Source organism: Diplodia seriata, assembly GCF_021436955.1.
Source record: "Diplodia seriata strain FDS-637 chromosome Unknown scaffold_5, whole genome shotgun sequence".
Classification (NCBI taxonomy): Eukaryota; Fungi; Ascomycota; class Dothideomycetes; order Botryosphaeriales; family Botryosphaeriaceae; genus Diplodia; species Diplodia seriata.
Window position 1 is genome coordinate 2,783,168 of NW_027117312.1, and position 16,421 is coordinate 2,799,588.

A 16,421-nucleotide genomic window follows, 5' to 3' on the forward strand; every position below is an offset into this window, starting at 1 on the left:
CTAGGGAACAAAGAAAAGACATAAGATAGCACTTACCGCCCTCAGCTCATCCCTCACCCTCTCATCCTTTTCGGCGACGTTGATCAGCTTGATGAAGTCGTCAGTCTCGGCCGCGCGATCCGGGTCCTGGCCGAACAGGCGGCGGATGTTGTCGCTCGACACGGGGTCGACAATGTCGGTCCACATGCGCCGCCGCACGTCGCTGTAAATGTCGAGAATCGACTCATCCGCCAGCCCGTCGTGGATGCCGGCAAGACAGTCATACAGCCCGCCAACGTCGACAATGCCGCCGGTAAGACCGAGGCCGCCGCTGTTGGAACGTGGTCGTCAGCTTGTTGGTTCATGTCTTTCTATTGCACGATGCAGAACGCCGTTGTGGCATGCAAAGCCCAATCAGGTAAGGACTTCAGGGGCACCTGCGGGATGCGGGAAAACGAAGATGAGTGAGTGGATGGGGCTAGGAACGTACAACGGGTTGCACAGGTGCGCGGCGTCAGCGGCCAGCATGATCCTGCCGACGCGCATGCTGGGCGCCAGGCGCTGGTGCACGCGGTAGGGGCTGAAGCCGGCGAGCTCGTAGTCGCCCGGCTGCGGATTGCCCGGTAGCATGGCCGCGAACTTGGCCGGCAGCCGCTCGAGCAGCTCGTCGTGGCTGAGCCCGGACCGCTCGCCGTACGAGACGCGCCAGTATTCCTTCGGCGGGCCGGCCAGGCGCGCGACCATGTGCCAGTGTTCGGGGTGGATGAAGAACTGGATATCCGTGTAGCCCCAGCGCGTGAAGTCGTAGTAGACCTGTGAAGAGAAGAGAGAGTCGGTCAGCAACTACTACGTGCGCGTGGTGAGCTCTGCTCTGCATGGGGTTCTCTCCAACTCTCCTCCCTCCCTCCCTCCCTCATCACCCATAGAGGATATGGGCCCCCTCCCCTACAGAGCAATCCAAGAAACTCACATTCGCCGCAACAATCTGCTCGTCCCACGTCCGCCCCGGGAACTCCTTCTCCCCAAACAACTTCCTCCGCACCGCGCTGCTCGCCCCATCGCACCCAACCACATAATCCGCATACCTCCTCTCCACCCTCTTCTCCCCCTCGTCGCCAACCACCTCCACATCCACCCACGCCCTCCCCTTTTCCCCCTCTTCCTCCCCCACCCCCACAACCCTCGCCCCCCACACCACCGACACATTCCCGCCGCCGCAGCACCCCTCCAACGCCTCCACCAGCACCGCCCCCAGCTCATCCAACGCCAAACACGCCGTCCGATCGCCCTCGCCGCTATCCAGATCGATCCTCCCCAAGAGCGCGGCCCCGCCGTTGCCGTCGCTGCCGGTCGCTGTCGCTTCGGTCGGTGGGTAAGTCGAGTGTCGGGACGCGTCCCAGAGCTTCTTCCACGTCATCCACTTGGGCGAGAAGCCCCGGCTGCGTATGGTGGGTAGGATGCCGGCGTGCGCGAGGACGCGGATGGCGGCGGGGCCGTAGTATGCTGCGCGGCTGTTTTAATTTTTTTTGGGGTTAGGGGTTTTTTTGGTTGGTTGGTTGGGGGGTTGGTGGGGGAAGGGAGGGAGGAAGGTGGAGGGGAGCTTACGGACGCGGGTCGAGGCCGGAGGCGGCGTCGAAGAGGGTGATGGTGATGGGGTCCTTCTGCGGCGAGGTGGGGTGGCGGGCGAGGAGGAGGGCGAGCAGGAGGCCCGAGGGGCCGGCGCCGGAGATGATGATGTTTGTGGGTGGCATTGTTTTTTTTTTTCCCTTCTCGTTTCTCCTTTTCTCGACGGTCTGCGGTCTTTTGGCTGAGCGGTGGGCGGCCTTTTTGGGCTGGGGTTGCGTGGGTGGTGTTGGTGTAGAGCTGGCTCTGAAGAGGGTCGGTCCCCGTAGGCAGGAACTCGTGGTGGTGAGTAAAAAGGTTTCAATGAGGGGCGCAGAATGGGCGGCTCAACCGGCTTGTTTTATTTGCTGGGTATTGACGTCTCAATCGCTCGTGCGAAGGTACGGGGCTGCGGTGTCGGAGCCTGGAGGCGAAGATGAATTGTTTCAGTGTCCCTTGGCGGCTCGGGGCGATGTAGCAATGGGGCAATCTGGCAGTGGGGCATTGAACGTGAAGTCATGAGAATGTGGGGAAATAAGCTTCTTCAATGGCGCAAGAGTCGTAGCCAACCGCCGTCGGATCGGATATAGAGCCAGCATGCAGCAGTTGCCGATTCGACCACGAGAGCGCCATCCGGCTGTTGATTTAGCAGCCGGCAACGAATCGGCTGCCGCACCCCTCAGTCTTTTCGCTTGGCAGCAGTCTTTTGGTGATGACGATTGAGGTAGTCAACTCGAGGCGGGCGGGGTAGGTAGTGCGGGGCTCGGATGTGCTACAAAGGCAGGTGGCACGACCCTTTATGTTTTTGAAACACTTCCGAGATCGGTTTGGCTATTCTGGGCTGTGACGGGTGGGCTTGCGGCTATTTTTTTGTGGGGGCATGCGGACAGTGTTGTTTGATAAGCCACGATGTTGCTTTTATGGGGTGCTTTCTGTGGGCTCATTCTCTTCGTCGAGTCAGTCGATAGGCCCGATTGGGAATGTGAAGTCGAGAATGTATTGAGTAGACCGAAGTTTCATCTCGCTAGGTTGGATAATCCGGCTCTCGAGGATGTTCGTGCGGACAGAACCCCAAAGCCTAGCTCTAACCATCTTTCTACCTACCATATCTTCAGAGAAGCCAGCTTCCTACGCAACACCTATCCGTACCTCAATCGACATCATCAAAGTCCTTCTTCCAATCATCCCGCCCACCCAGATACCGATACACGACTCTGGAATCCAGATCCCAAAACCGCGGATCCTTCATCGTCGCCGTATACGTCTCCAGCCCGGCTTCGCCCAGCGCCAGCCTGACGCCCAACCTCCGCGCGGCATCGACGGCCAGCCCGAAATCCTTGCGCATCAGCTGGACCTTGAAGCCGCCGCGATAGCCGTCGCTGGACGGGACGCCGGGGACGACGCCGGGCACGGGGCACCACTTGTCGAGGATGGCGCTCTGGGCGGTGCTCGCGTGGAAGACGTCCCTGAGCACGCGCGGGTCCATGCCGGCCGCGATGCCGATGTTCATGGCCTCGGACGTCGCGATGGCGATCAGGCCGCTGCAGTAGTTGTTGCACAGCTTGGCCGTCAGCCCGAGCGAGGGGCCGCCGCACGCGAAGACGGCGGCGCCCATGGTGGCGAGTAGGGAGTGGATGCGCGCGCGGTTGGCGTCGTCGCCGCGCGCCGCGCAGCCGAGCATGAAGGTGAGCGTCGCCTTCTGCGCGCCCAGCTGCCCGCCCGACACGGGCGCGTCGTAGAAGTGCGCGGGCGGCGAGAGGGCCTGCGCCGCGGCGCGCACTTCGAGCGACGTCGCCGTGTCGATGGTCGAGCAGTCGATGAGCAGCTTGTTGCCGATGTTGGCCGAGAGCACGCCCGTGTCCGGGGTGAGGTATACGGCGCGGACGTGCGAGCCTTCGGGCACCATGGAGAGGATCACGCTCTGTTGAAGGCCCCGGTCAGTTTGATGGTGTGCATGCGAGGTTCGCGGATGAGGGACGCTACCGACTTGTCCGCGACTTCTCGGGAATTGGCGCATGCGTGGACTTTTTCCGGATACTGTGCGCACAGCGTGTCCATTGCAGATGTTGAGACGTCGTACACATAGTAATTGGTGCCATCTGGCAGTTTTTTGATGAGATTTTCGAGCATGGGCAGGCCCATGACGCCCAGGCCAATGAAGCCGATGGAGTCGAACGAGGATGCCATGCTGAGCCGCAAAAGAGTACAGAAAGTGGCTCGAGACGAAAGAAATCAGCTGGGATGGGACGAGGCTGAAAAGCAGCACATAAAGTGCCAGTGGGCAGTCATTTTGTCGGCGAGGAGGATGGCGTAGCGTGAGGGGTTGATGCAAGTTGGAGAACAAGCCGGCCACGACTTCACTGGGGTTCGATGCGGGGAAACAGCACGCGTCCTGTCACGTCGCGCTTCCCGTTTCCATCTCTTCCATCTCGCACATACCGATTTTCCGTCGCTCCGATGGTGCCCCTAGACTTAGGCAAGGACTTGCGGCGCAGAACCCTGCTTCAGCGGGCAAGAAGATGGGCAATGCTTGGTCTTACGATGTGTGACTCAGTCATCTCGTTGCGCGCTCTCCCGGCTTTCTCACCAGCGTTACGAGGCATCTAGCATTGATCCGCCGAGTCTAAAGATGCGCGGGAAACATTCTAGCTTTGTTCTGCTCGTACCAGCCATCGTCATGGGCCGCGATCAGCTCCACATGGTCATTTTCAGCCAGCTTCCTTAGCCGCTCGATGGACCGGCTCGCCGCATCTTTGTCCAGATGGATGCATAACGTCTCGCCGGATTCGTCAGCCCAGCAACCAATCTCCTTTTCGCCGGTAAGCAGGCGGCGATCATGGTACGCGTCGCCCGCCAGACACACCCAAGACTGCGGTCCGGTGCGGCACAGCAGGTTCACGTGCCCCGGCAGATGCCCCGGCGTATCGATCGCATAGATGCTTCCGTCGCCAAGCAAGTCCAGCGCCGCGGGAAATGGCCCAACCTCTGTCCATTGCCAGCCTGTACGACTCTTTGAGGCTTCTCCGCCTGTCGCAGGGAGCTCCTCCGCCCTGCCTTGTGGCAACAGGTTCGGATCGAAATGCTGGTGAGATCCTTTGCCGGAAAGCCCATGCTCGAGGATGTTCAACGCTCCATGGCCTACCAGGAAGACGGCGTTTGGGAAATCGTCCGGGTCGCCGTGATGATCGTAGTGCACATGGCTCAACATGACTGCATCAATGTCTTCCGGCGCAACACCGCCGGCTCTCAACTGCTCCGCCGCGCCTTGGAGTTGATATGGTTCGCGCCCGCGGAGATGCTTTTGCTGAACGTCAATGTACCGCTCCTTTTTCGAGCGTAGCCCGAGGTCAAACATCAGCCGGAGGGGCTTGTTACTGTTGCCAAAGACGTCGGACCCTGGGTGGGTGATGAGGAAAGCCAATGAGGGGACTGTCCGCTTGGCGTCGGAATCGGCTGGATGGACGAAGAACTTGTCGGGGAGAGTAATGAATCCTGCAGCAATAGGAGACACAGTAACGAAAGTCTGGCCAGGTTGACTCGAGAGTAACGCCATGGTCTGAGCAACGAGATAATTCTCCACTTGTCGGATATAGGGTCTCGGCAATAAACACTGCCGTATCGGGCAGCCAACGGCTCTGGTGGGTGATGCCACTAATCGGAACAAATTCTGGAAGACGTAGCTATTCAGCGACAACGGGGTTGAGAGAAGCGGTGCAATTGCCAGCGGCGACGATACGGAAGGCACGGATTGCTAAAGGGTTCGCTCGAAGGGGGAAGCTCCTCGTACCCCACATCCTGCAGTTCCCCGCTGCGGGTCCCCGTCGTCTGTAACACGAACAACCTCGACTTCCGACGTGCAACTGCCGATCAACAACAGCAAGCTTGGATAAAATGCAGGAGCTTGCACACGCCGTTCCAACCCGCATTTCCCTCCCCTCCTGCCCAGCCAGACACCATGTCGACCAAACTCAGCGACCCGAAAGAGTACCAGAACATCTTCCACTGGGCTGAGACCCAGAAGAACGGCGAGATACCATCTTTCGGCAGTAGGAAAAACGACCCGTACGAGTACCAGCCCGGGTTCGGCAACCATTTCGAATCCGAGGCAGTCCCAGGCACCATTCCCCAGGGCCAGAACAGCCCTCGCCATGTGCGCTTTGGGCTGTATGCAGAACAGATGACGGGCACGGCCTTTGTCGCCCCCAGACATGCGAACAAGCGCTCCTGGCTCTATCGAGCGCGCCCGGCTGTTGCCCATCAAGGCTTCGTAAGTAGTGTAAGCGGCGCCGCAGTCCAAAGTACTGATGATGCATGTCAGACCGATCTGCCAGACCTCAAAGATACCGAGACAAACTTCCTGACCATCAACCCGCGGGTGCACATCTCGCCGACGCAGCTAGCCTGGCTGCCCTTCGACATCCCCAAGGACGAGCCCACCGACTTCGTGACGGGCCTCAAAACGGTGGCGGGCAGCGGCGACCCCACTCTGCGCGAGGGGCTGGCGACGCACGTGTACCTGGCCAACAAGAGCATGGAGAAGAAGGCCTTCGTCAACAGCGACGGCGAGATGCTCATCGTGCCGCAGCAGGGCGCGCTCGACATCCAGACGGAATTCGGCCACCTCTTCGTGCAGCCGGGCGAGATCTGCGTCATCCAGCGCGGCCAGCGCTTCAAGGTCGCCATCCCCGACGGGCCCTCGCGCGGCTACATCCTCGAGGTCTGGGGCTCGTCCTGGGAGCTCCCGGCGCTGGGCCCGCTTGGCGCCAACGGGCTGGCCAACCCGCGCGACTTCCAGCACCCCGTCGCCGCGTACGAGGTCACGCGCGACGACCCGTGGGAGGTGGTGTACAAGCTGGGCGGGAGATACTTCCGCAGCACGCAGAACCACGGGCCCTTCGACGTCGTCGCGTGGCACGGCAACTACGTGCCGTTCAAGTACGACCTGACCAAGTTCGTCAACGTGGGCAGCATATCCGTCGACCACATCGACCCGTCCGTCTTTTGCGTGCTGACGGCGCCGTCGCGCGACCCGCACGCGCCGCTCGCCGACTTCCTCATCTTCTCGCCCCGCTGGGACGTCGCCAGCCACACGTACCGCCCGCCGTACTACCACCGCAACGTCGCGTCGGAGCTGATGGGCCTGATCTACGGCGACTACGGCGGCCGCTCGGACGCGTTTCAACCCGGTAGCATCTCGTTCGAGTGCGGCATGGTCCCGCACGGCGTCGCGTACGAGCAGTTCAAGGCCGCGTCCGAGAACGAGCAGCCCCAGGTCCAGATCTCGCTCGCCAGCATCGCGTTCATGTTCGAGAGCAGCCGCCCCTTTACCATTACTGACTATGCGTGGAACAGCGAGAAGAAGCACGAGCACGAGCCGAAGATGTGGGATGACCTGGTCGATAACTTCTCGAACCACAAGGCCGAGGTCGATGAGATCCTGGCGAAGGCGGCGAAGGGGCTGAAGATTCGTTGAGGAGGTGGGAGCGATCTGTTGATAATTTGTTCAGGCTTCACATTCCGCTAGGCTCTCGAACGAACATGAGTTCAATACAAATGAAGTAACATCCTCGAAGGTCAATGTCTTTCAGTGAGCACTTGCCTTCGATGTGAGAAGCGAAAAGAGGATGGGAAGGCGATGTAGAAGAAAAGGATAAGAGGTGCAAAACAGAGATTCCCTGGCCATGAGGCGGAATACGATTCAAGCCACCCCGTCCCTCCTCTCCAGAAGAACTCAGTGGTGTCCCCTTCGAAACGCAAGTTGCGGTGTCCACCATCCCCCGAATGCCAATGAAACAGTACGGTACGTCAAAAGCCCAGCGATCCGCTGTTGGAATATAAGGGAGGTTACCGAGTTCTGCATTAAGTGCAGTCGGCTGTGCTTTTTGCTCCAACATCCGCCAATCCAGATCAAAGGGGAGCTCATCCAAGCATCGCGCATAGTCCCCACACAACACTCACAAAGGCGGCGCCAGCGGGATCAACCGCCCCTGACCCTCATCCACATCCCTGCTCAACCGCTCTCCCAGCCAGATGGGCTGCGCCTCATGCGTCTTGTCCTCGACCTCGACAATCTCGTTGCCAGCAACATAAAACGACTTCCCATTGACCTCGGGCCTCACGACCGGCAGCAGCAAAGCGCGAGCGGGGCCCTCGGGCGTATTCCGCGGCAGCCCGGCCCAGACGTCGTAAAACTCGCGTAGCAGCATGGGCGTTTCTGCGCAAAAGGGGAAAAGAAAAGCCGAGTGATCAGCTCCCGCATATATATATCCCTCGAGTATATGGTTCGAAAAAGCTCAACGTACCAGTCATCCACGGCGCGACCATATTCACCGACACGCCCCTAGCTTCGACCTGCGAGCGCAAGCCGCGCAGCAGGCCCAACACGCCCGTCTTGCTCGCGCAGTACAGATGCAATGGCGGGCAGTCGACGAAGCTCGCGGCCGACCCCGTCATCACGATCTGCCGCCGCCGCCGCCGCCGCCTCTTCCCCTCCTCCTCCCCGTCGAGCTGCTGCTGCTGCTGCTGGCGCCCGAAATAGTGCAACGCGGCCTTGACGACGTAGATCTGGCCGACCAGGTTGACGTTCACGGTCGACAGGTCGGGCGGCAGCAGCGCGCCGGTGGAGGGGTCGGTGGCGTCGATGGTGGCGGCGAAGTCTTCGGTGTTGACGCCGGCGTTGGAGAGGACGGCGTCGAGGGAGCGGCCGGGGAAGTGGCCGGCGGTGGCGTCGAAGAGGGAGAGGACGGAGGGCCAGGAGGAGACGTCGGTGCGGTGGAAGAGGATGTGCTCGGGGCTTTTGTTTTTGCGTCAGTGATGGGTGATGGAGGAGGGGGTTGTGAACGGCGCAACTCGTTGAGTTCGGTTTGAAGCGCTTGGCCTGCTGCTTCGTTCCAGTCGGCGATGGCGACGTTGGCGCCGTGTTCTGCGGGCGTGGTTGGTTTAGTGTGGGCGGTTTTCTTTACTTAGGGGGGAGAGCGGTTCACTGTGTGCGATCTGGACGGCGGCGCGGCCGATGCCGGATGCTGCGCCGGTGATGATGATGGTCTTTCCCTTCAGCGCCTGGAACTCGGAATCGTCGAGGTGGTAAGTCGTCATTTCTGTATCAGTGGATGCAGGAGTCTACAGTCAACAGGACGTAAGGACGACCCTCTCAGTCCATTGTACCCCTCTTGGAACGTGAGAGGGTTCTGCTCGAGCCGCGAAGCCCTGGCAAAGGAACCCCATACCGTCTTGGCTCGGGACTGGTGATTGATCGGTGGAAGTAAATCCGATGAAGAAGTGGCGCGGGAGTGGGGCTCGTCACACAATGAGGGGATTGGTGCCCCGCGATGCCCCGCACTGTGGCCCCGAGCTACCCCTCATGGCCCGAGCTCCCAACACTTTGAACTCTCGGGTCAAGCACACAAGATCAAGGCCAAGCAGTCTCTGGCGTTTGGCGAGAGCAGTGGTGCGGGCGATGCCATTGAGGAATGCGCATTGCCGAACGCATGAGAGTAGCAAGCACTACTTCCCACCAGAACCGCATTCCTTCTGGCGCCAAACACCCTTTCGCCCTTGACAACGACCTCGGCTCTCCAGCTAGCAGGCAGGTAAGCTCAGATTCCTCAAGTACATCACCATCATCTCCACAACCCCCCTCCCCATCATCCAGAAAACACCCACAACCGACCACCACCACCACCATGTCCTCCTCCTCCGACGACCCGACCCCCTCCCAAATCGCCGCCGCCCACGCGACCCTCCACGCCGCCGGCACGGCGATGCGGCGGGCGGTCGCAGGCTCCGCGCACGTGGACCGGACGCTCTCCACAACGACATCGTTCGGGCAGCCGATGCAGAACCTGGCGACGGAGGCGGCGTGGGGATCCGTGTGGACGCGGCCGGGGCTGTCGCCGCGGCAGCGGTCGCTGCTCAACGTCGCCATGCTGTGCGCGCTGAACCGCGGCCCCGAGCTGGCCGTCCACGTCCGCGGCGCCTTCCGCAACGGCTGCTCCGAGGTCGAGGTGCGCGAGACCGTGCTGCATGCTAGTGTGTATGCGGGTATGCCCGCGGGTATGGAGGTGAGTTTTTCTTTTCTTTCGCCTTTGTGGAGGGATGGACGGGGGGCTGATGTGGAGGTCTTGTCGGGGGTAGGGTACGAGGATTGCGGAGAGGGTGTTGAATGAGGTGCGTGCGGAGGGGATGGTGGTGGAGAAGGGGGAGTGATGGGGATGGGGTTTGGTATACAGACAGAGCCGCTTCATGAGGTAAGACAGGCGCAGCAGAGCCGGAGAGATCGTATTTCTGTGCGCCTTGGTCGAAATACCATTGGGGAGGAAGGCATAAGAATCTCCTACGTATGGAGAGTCTTGTCTTTCGATAATCACAATCAATCCACGGCTGTCTACCTCATCCTCAGATATGCTTGATCTCAAGATGCTGAGCCATGGGTTTTTGACGTAGTACCGTACTGTTTCATTGGCATTCGGAAGATGGCGGACACCGCAACTTGCGCTTCGACGGAGACACCACGCGGTTTATACAGTGATAATGTCCTTGGGCTTCATTCAGCTGCTCTCGTTGAATCGAGACGTCCATATGGCCAAAAGAAGCTATCATCGCTTTGGTTGGCTTGATGACATCAAGTTTGATTTCGCTGCTTGTGTTCTGGTTACGCCACAAGATCAGAATCCGATCAAGCGTCCGCGGAGACAACCAATTGACATCGTGTGAGTACGCCCCGTCCTGGACCACTTCCGGAACTTCTTCTCTGCCGGGGGCTTTCGAACACAAGTCGAGGATGCTGGAGCGACGGCGGGAAATTAACCCGCGAGTAGCTCTATGCTTGATTTTCCACCCTACGAATCTCCCTTTGACGTGGCGCGAGCCGAGACGTCTGACTGGGAGGAGCTTTGCAGGCTGCAAGCTTAAGAAGGTTCAATATGAGAGGCTTTGGTAGTAACAGGGATAGGCTGTCTTTGGCTTACATGTATCTCGCAGGGCACGCAAGAAAACAAATCAAAAATTTCGACGTATCGATGCCCAACACTGCCCAGCAGGATTGTTTGCAAGCGCCAGCCTTACACGTATTTGTCTCTTGATACCCAGAAGGCGGTTTTACCGAAAATTCATTGCTGTACTGTGCACGCAAACGAGTGCAAATCAGTTTGCTTTTGACATGAGATATAAAAGAGACGAAGGAGCTGCTCTGAGCTTATGTCCGCCCTACAGCTGTAAATATGTGTTTCAACATTACATCTGAAGGGGACAAAGTCGGGAGAAGCACCTCGCCATGGGAACTCTACGCCGAAAGATGACCTCCGACCAGTTGGCAGGGTTCTGGTACCTTGCCTCCGCGCGGCCTTATGTCCTCAGAGCTATGCAATGGCGACGAAGAAGTAGAGAGTCCGGCGCTGCTTCGACTTTTGACCCACAAGATTGGGTGAACAGGATGGGCTTGGTGGGGCAAATGTGTTAACGGCCACTTGATGGATACGTCATTTCCGACACCCATTCACAATCGCTCCACCACCTTTTGCCCTCTTCTCTAAGACACTTGGGACCTTCTCCCCTCCACCTTCTTTTTTTCAGCGCAGAATTGCCTCGAGGTAGTCACCCCCACTGACATTCTGATCTTGATCTTCACTCGACCTCGTTCCGCACACTCTTTACATCTACGTTACTATACCGCAGGTCTGTATCCGCGTCTGGTCACCTATTATTTCATCCCTTCTGATCATTCTCACAGACTCTTCAATCGACCCAACTTATACGCCCCCAAGTGACCTACTTTCAACACTACCATCCCGCCATGGCTAGCCCCCTGGAAAGTCTTTGCGAGGATGTTCTCGACATCGTCAGGGAGAACTTTTGTCTTGAAGATGTATTGATTCTCAGAGGAACCAGCAAAGAGATGCTCGAGAAGCTATCTGAAGCTTTTCGCCGCATATTCGACGGCAGCAAGCTCGGGCGGATCGGCATCGCTCCACTTTCGACATCGTACCACGGCCTTCTAGAGTTACATGCGGTGACAACCAGCGAGGTGATCGCGCGAAGCATCATCTCTCTCCACATCAACCTCGGACGTATCACCATAACCGCAGTGAAGAGTGCCCTTGCCGACTGTCGGCTCGCTGATGTTGGTGATGTTGATGATCCCATGAGCTGGGACAGGACCGAATCCGGCCTCTCACCGGAAGAGCTCGTATATATGGAAACATTTGACAAGTTTCTGGAGCAGGAATGGGCGACAGTGATAGGAGAGGACCTCGTACTCCTCAAAGGAGTCCTTGCACGACTTAAGAGCCTCCGCAAGATATACATTGGAAAGTGCGAACTTCCAGCGGACATCTATGCTCATCGCTCTTTCTTTCCCCTGTACGGGCCAGGGGAGGGATGCCAGCTACATTCGGAGGCCTTGACCCTGCTGTTCAAGGCTCTGGCGGCGCATCCGGCGGCGCAATTGGAAGAACTCTCTATTCACCGCGAGGCAGGAGATTGGCCGACATCTGACGAAGCCGGCATCTGGGCACTGGACATTCCTCAGCCAATCTTCGCAAAGCTCAGCAGCTCCCTGAGCACAATCCGGCGCCTTCACCTGACGCTGTCCCTCGGCGAGTTCCTACACCACGGCCCCAACACGACCTTCAAGCGCAACGTCGCGCCGGCCACCTTCAAGAAAGAGCACGGCCCCAAGATCCTCCTCCGCTTCATCGCCGCCATGCCGCAGCTGTCCTCCCTCCACCTCGTCGCCGCCGCAGACAACGAGTTCTCGCTCAGCTTCGTCCGAAAGGTCCTCCGCGGCCTCCCTTGCACCCTCGAAGAAGTGCACCTCGCCAACATGCTGATCAGCGTGCCGATCTTGGCCCACTTCTTCAACGCACATCGCCACCAGCTGCGGGACGTCGGGCTCACCCGCCTCTACCTAGCTGACGAGGCCTGGACCCCGGTCTTCCGGATGTTGGACACCTTCCTCCCGCGCCTCTGCCGTGTCCATCTCGAGCAGCTCTGGGAACTCCACCCCGAGTTCTCCGACAGGGTCTTCTTTTACCGCCCCCCGCCGCATGATGGCGGTTGCATCGCGACCGAGGGCGAGTTCGGCCGGAGGGTCTACGCTGTGCCGCGCGGTTCTCCGCCTCCCGGCGCTTTCGTGGTTGGTGAGTGGCGGCCCGAGGAGGAGCGGTACGATGTCCTTGAGATGAATGATGATGATGCAGACGAGGACGAGGATGCTTGGTCGGTGAGGGAGGGCTTGGAGCGGGCGGTGGGGTTTGCCGTGAGGGAGACGGCGAGGTATGGGAGCACGACAATGGATGCGCCGCCGTTGTCGAGGAGGGTTATCGAGCTTGCGGCGGAGATGTTTGGGAAGGATGTGGAGGAGCTTAAGGGAGAGGGAGGGGTGGCGGGATGGTAATTGAGGGGATGATCGGGTGGTGGTGGCTGTTTCTTTGGTTGGGGAGCGGTGCGAGAGATGCACTTTTGATTCTCTGTGAGCTGGTTTGGTGTATGTTGGATGATCCACATGATAGTAATAAACTGTGATGCTTGAAGGAGAAGGACGTGTGCTTGTGACTCAAGGCGGCCAACGAACAAAGACGGACAAAGATGAATATGACCCTCAGTTGTGAGCTTTGCCAACTATCTACGTCGATTATCATCACTTTTGTATGCATAGCAAGTAGCCATATGAAACTTGGCTGCTTGTTGGGCCCTGTTGTGACTACTGATTTTGCAACACTTGAAATCCAGGGGGGCATTTGTTACGCGCGCTGCTCTAAAGATTGAGTTACTTTCGGGAAGAACTACTGACACGACCGTTGAGCAAAGCCCGCATTGAGAGCATGTTGCGGGCTTTGTTCACTTGTTACGTATGCAGGTGTTAGCAAACACACAACAACATTGTTTATATACAGCATAGACAAGTTGGCATGATGGTTCATGAGCATTTTTTGATCACTGTACGTTGTCAAAGTTAACAGTGTCACCCACGGACCGCTATATATATTCTCTCAACAAAGCCCACTGGCATTCCAAACTCGCACAACGCTTTGCTACTCGCAAAACGAACGCTGCTTTCCTCAAAACCAGAGATCGAAGACGAAGAGGCGCAGTCATGCAGTCCTCCTACCCGCCTACCCTGGAGGATATGCCCGCAGAAGTTCTCGACATCATCAGCGACAAAGGCCGTCTTTCACTGAAAGACAACCTGAACTTGCGCATGGTGTCAAAAGCGATGCACAATCGCACGTGGGAATGGTTCCGCCGTAAGACGGTCCAGATGCCGCGTGGCTCGGATGATAGCCCCAATACGCTGCACGTCCAGATGACGCCCTCCGGCCTCGACAGTTTTGCGTGGGGAACCATGCATCCGGGAAACACCACGCAGATCAAGAATGTCCACATCAATGTGGCGCAGTTCAACTTGAGTGGTCTTGCGAAGCTCTCCGAGGACTATGGCAATATCTTGGCGTATGACGAACTCGCTGCTCCTCTCGTCTCCTTGCCCCCGGCTCTCACGGGGAAGCTCCGCCGTAAGCCATCGAAGTTCTTCGAAAAGACGGCTGGAAGGGTTGCAAAGAATGCAGCACTTTCTTCTTATGACCGCGTTAGTGGAACCATCAAAGACATGCTACAGCTGCGGTACCTGAAATATCGCATGGAGCACGCCGAACAACAGCGAATGCGGGCTGCTGGTGAGGAGACCAAGGTATTCAATGAAGCATTTGACCGCCTTGACAAGCTCGAAGACTTGTTTCTCGGAAGCTGGTATATTCCACTACTCGAAGATGATAAGCAGATGACGGAGTGGGTACCAAGGGATCATTTTCTTGATTACATGTTCCGCTCAGACACGCCTACCCATAAGAGGCTGGTCGTATGCAACAAGAAGTCCCAGCTGCCACATAAGCAGGGACACGGCTGCAGGATGAGAACGGAGCTCCTGGAAAGGGTCTTCAAGTTGCTGGCAAAAAAGCCCAGACAATTGAAGACGCTGGTCGTGCAAAACAATGCGGCAGATTTGGATCCCACCAACGCATTCGAGCACCCCTCCAATGAGGAAGCTGGGCTCTGGGCCTTTTGCTTGCCGCAGGCAACCTTTGAAAGCCTGAAGCCATCGCTGGCGCACCTACGAAAGGTCCATCTCACCCTTTCCAGTGGTGAGTACACCGAGGAAGGCACCGATGACACGACGCACGTCGGACCAGCCGGATACACCGCAAAGCAAGGTACAGAAGCCTTGGTTCGATTCTTGTCCGCAATGCCAATGCTCGAGACATTCCAGCTTGCTGCTGCATCCGAGACGCTCTTCACTGACGATTTCATCTCTGCAGCGCTCGAAGCTTTGCCGCCGACCATCACGAAGGTCCATTTGTACGACTTCGTTGCCTCGGTCTCAACGTTGTGCATCTTCATGGCCAATCACAGCGATTCCGTCAGGGAAATCAACTTCTCACGCGCGTACTTGGTCGAGGAGTCCTGGGACCCGGTGTTCAAGATGATGGATGCGCTCCCAGCTCTCGAGCGTCTCTTTTTCGAGAAGCTGTGGGAGCTGCACCCCGAATTTGCTGACAAGCTCGTCTTCCAGCCTGGCGAGTGGCCGGCTCGCATTGACGTGTTTGGGGAACGCATCTACTACCGCCGACGCCACTGCAGTTGGCCCGTGTCAGACGGGAATTTCGACCAGATGGCGCGCTGGGTGTTCCACATCGAGATGTATGATTCCCTAATTTGTGAGAACACACACAGTTTGTTCGACGTGGACGCGCGACGCACTCTGGCGGCCGCCCTCAGAGCTGAGAGGGAGACGTGGCCGAACACGTTTTTGCCGAAGAAGATGATTGCCCATGTTTGCGAGGTGTTTGGCATAGAGGAGGCTGATTTCCAGGTGCCGCAACCATCCCCATGATCTTCTACACGCTTGGACGGGTTTGTTTGATTGCGCGGCTTGCCTTTTGTTTGCTTCCGGTAAATGTTTTCAGGGTACTGCCCTATTTAGCTCTCGTTCTGTCTCGTTCATGCAGATTTTGTGGTCTGTATTGACCCTCTTTCAATATTGCCAATATAGAAATCCTTTTTTTTTTTTTTTTGAACGACCTTATCCAATCGATACTTGACCAAAGAGTAACACAGTGATTTTATATATACAGAGCTTCCTCCAGATGTATATGCCCACCACAACTTCTTCCCACTATATAAGCCTAGGGCTGGATGCGAGTTACATTTGGCGGCCCTAACTCTCCTACTAAACGCTCTGGTAGAGCGTCCCCTAGGGTACCAAGGGATCCGGAAGAGCATCCGGCGGAATTGGAGGAACTCGCCATCCACAGAGGAGGGACCGTGGCTCAACCAAGCCTAGCCTCAAGGCCATTGAGCAGAGCAACAACGTCTTTGACAACAGCGAGGACCCATCCTCCACCAGCGAACAGCACCACGCTTTCCCTATCAATCACCATATAAACCACGACCAGATCAGCCTTTGGACCGACGCTCCAATGGGATTACGCGAAGATGGGAAGCCCCACCCATGGACAGTCTCACGCGAACGTCTTCCGGAATGACGTCAAGAAGGAGCCGTTCCGTGTGGACCTGCAAAAGTTCTCCAAGGACCAGACGGGCTATGACCCTAACGACCCCTACCTCCAGCTTGCTGTTCAGTCGAACAATGAAGGTTCACAGAATGACTAGTGAGGCGATTTCGAACGTCGGTCCAATGGGATTACGCGAAGATGGGCAACCCCACCCTCCCCGAGCATTTTGAGAAGTACGAAAGAGCGTCGGTCAAAAGTCTCCAGATCCATTACCGAAGACTAACAGGGTGATTTTATGTATACAGAGCTGCTCACGATCTCATGATGGTTTTC

At 57.7% G+C, this 16,421-nt stretch overlaps 6 protein-coding genes across 6 annotated transcripts; 2 read left to right on the top strand and 4 right to left on the bottom strand.

Annotated features, from left to right (window-relative positions):
• On the bottom strand, positions 1 to 1,730 carry SLS55_005817 (uncharacterized protein; the record flags this gene model as incomplete). The annotated part of the gene is made up of 4 exons (XM_066777259.1): positions 1 to 310; positions 470 to 792; positions 950 to 1,482; positions 1,589 to 1,730. 4 exons carry the CDS (start codon positions 1,728 to 1,730, stop codon positions 1 to 3), a joined length of 1,308 nt encoding a protein of 435 aa, XP_066633101.1.
• A 1,001-nt stretch (positions 1,731 to 2,731) lies between these two features.
• Positions 2,732 to 3,768, bottom strand: SLS55_005818 (uncharacterized protein; the record flags this gene model as incomplete). The annotated part of the gene is made up of 2 exons (XM_066777260.1): positions 2,732 to 3,502; positions 3,565 to 3,768. The coding sequence occupies 2 exons, from the start codon at positions 3,766 to 3,768 to the stop codon at positions 2,732 to 2,734; spliced, it is 975 nt and encodes a 324-aa protein (XP_066633102.1).
• A 436-nt stretch (positions 3,769 to 4,204) lies between these two features.
• Positions 4,205 to 5,134, bottom strand: SLS55_005819 (uncharacterized protein; the record flags this gene model as incomplete). Its single annotated transcript, XM_066777261.1, has 1 exon — positions 4,205 to 5,134. The coding sequence occupies one exon, from the start codon at positions 5,132 to 5,134 to the stop codon at positions 4,205 to 4,207; it is 930 nt and encodes a 309-aa protein (XP_066633103.1).
• Positions 5,135 to 5,536: 402 nt separating this feature from the next.
• Positions 5,537 to 7,054, top strand: SLS55_005820 (uncharacterized protein; the record flags this gene model as incomplete). The annotated part of the gene is made up of 2 exons (XM_066777262.1): positions 5,537 to 5,848; positions 5,900 to 7,054. 2 exons carry the CDS (start codon positions 5,537 to 5,539, stop codon positions 7,052 to 7,054), a joined length of 1,467 nt encoding a protein of 488 aa, XP_066633104.1.
• A 481-nt stretch (positions 7,055 to 7,535) lies between these two features.
• SLS55_005821 (uncharacterized protein) lies at positions 7,536 to 7,890 on the bottom strand (the record flags this gene model as incomplete). The annotated part of the gene is made up of 2 exons (XM_066777263.1): positions 7,536 to 7,795; positions 7,884 to 7,890. 2 exons carry the CDS (start codon positions 7,888 to 7,890, stop codon positions 7,536 to 7,538), a joined length of 267 nt encoding a protein of 88 aa, XP_066633105.1.
• A 3,481-nt stretch (positions 7,891 to 11,371) lies between these two features.
• SLS55_005822 (uncharacterized protein) lies at positions 11,372 to 16,245 on the top strand (the record flags this gene model as incomplete). Its single annotated transcript, XM_066777264.1, has 3 exons — positions 11,372 to 12,958; positions 13,532 to 15,445; positions 16,093 to 16,245. 3 exons carry the CDS (start codon positions 11,372 to 11,374, stop codon positions 16,243 to 16,245), a joined length of 3,654 nt encoding a protein of 1,217 aa, XP_066633106.1.
• Positions 16,246 to 16,421: the final 176 nt, after the last annotated feature.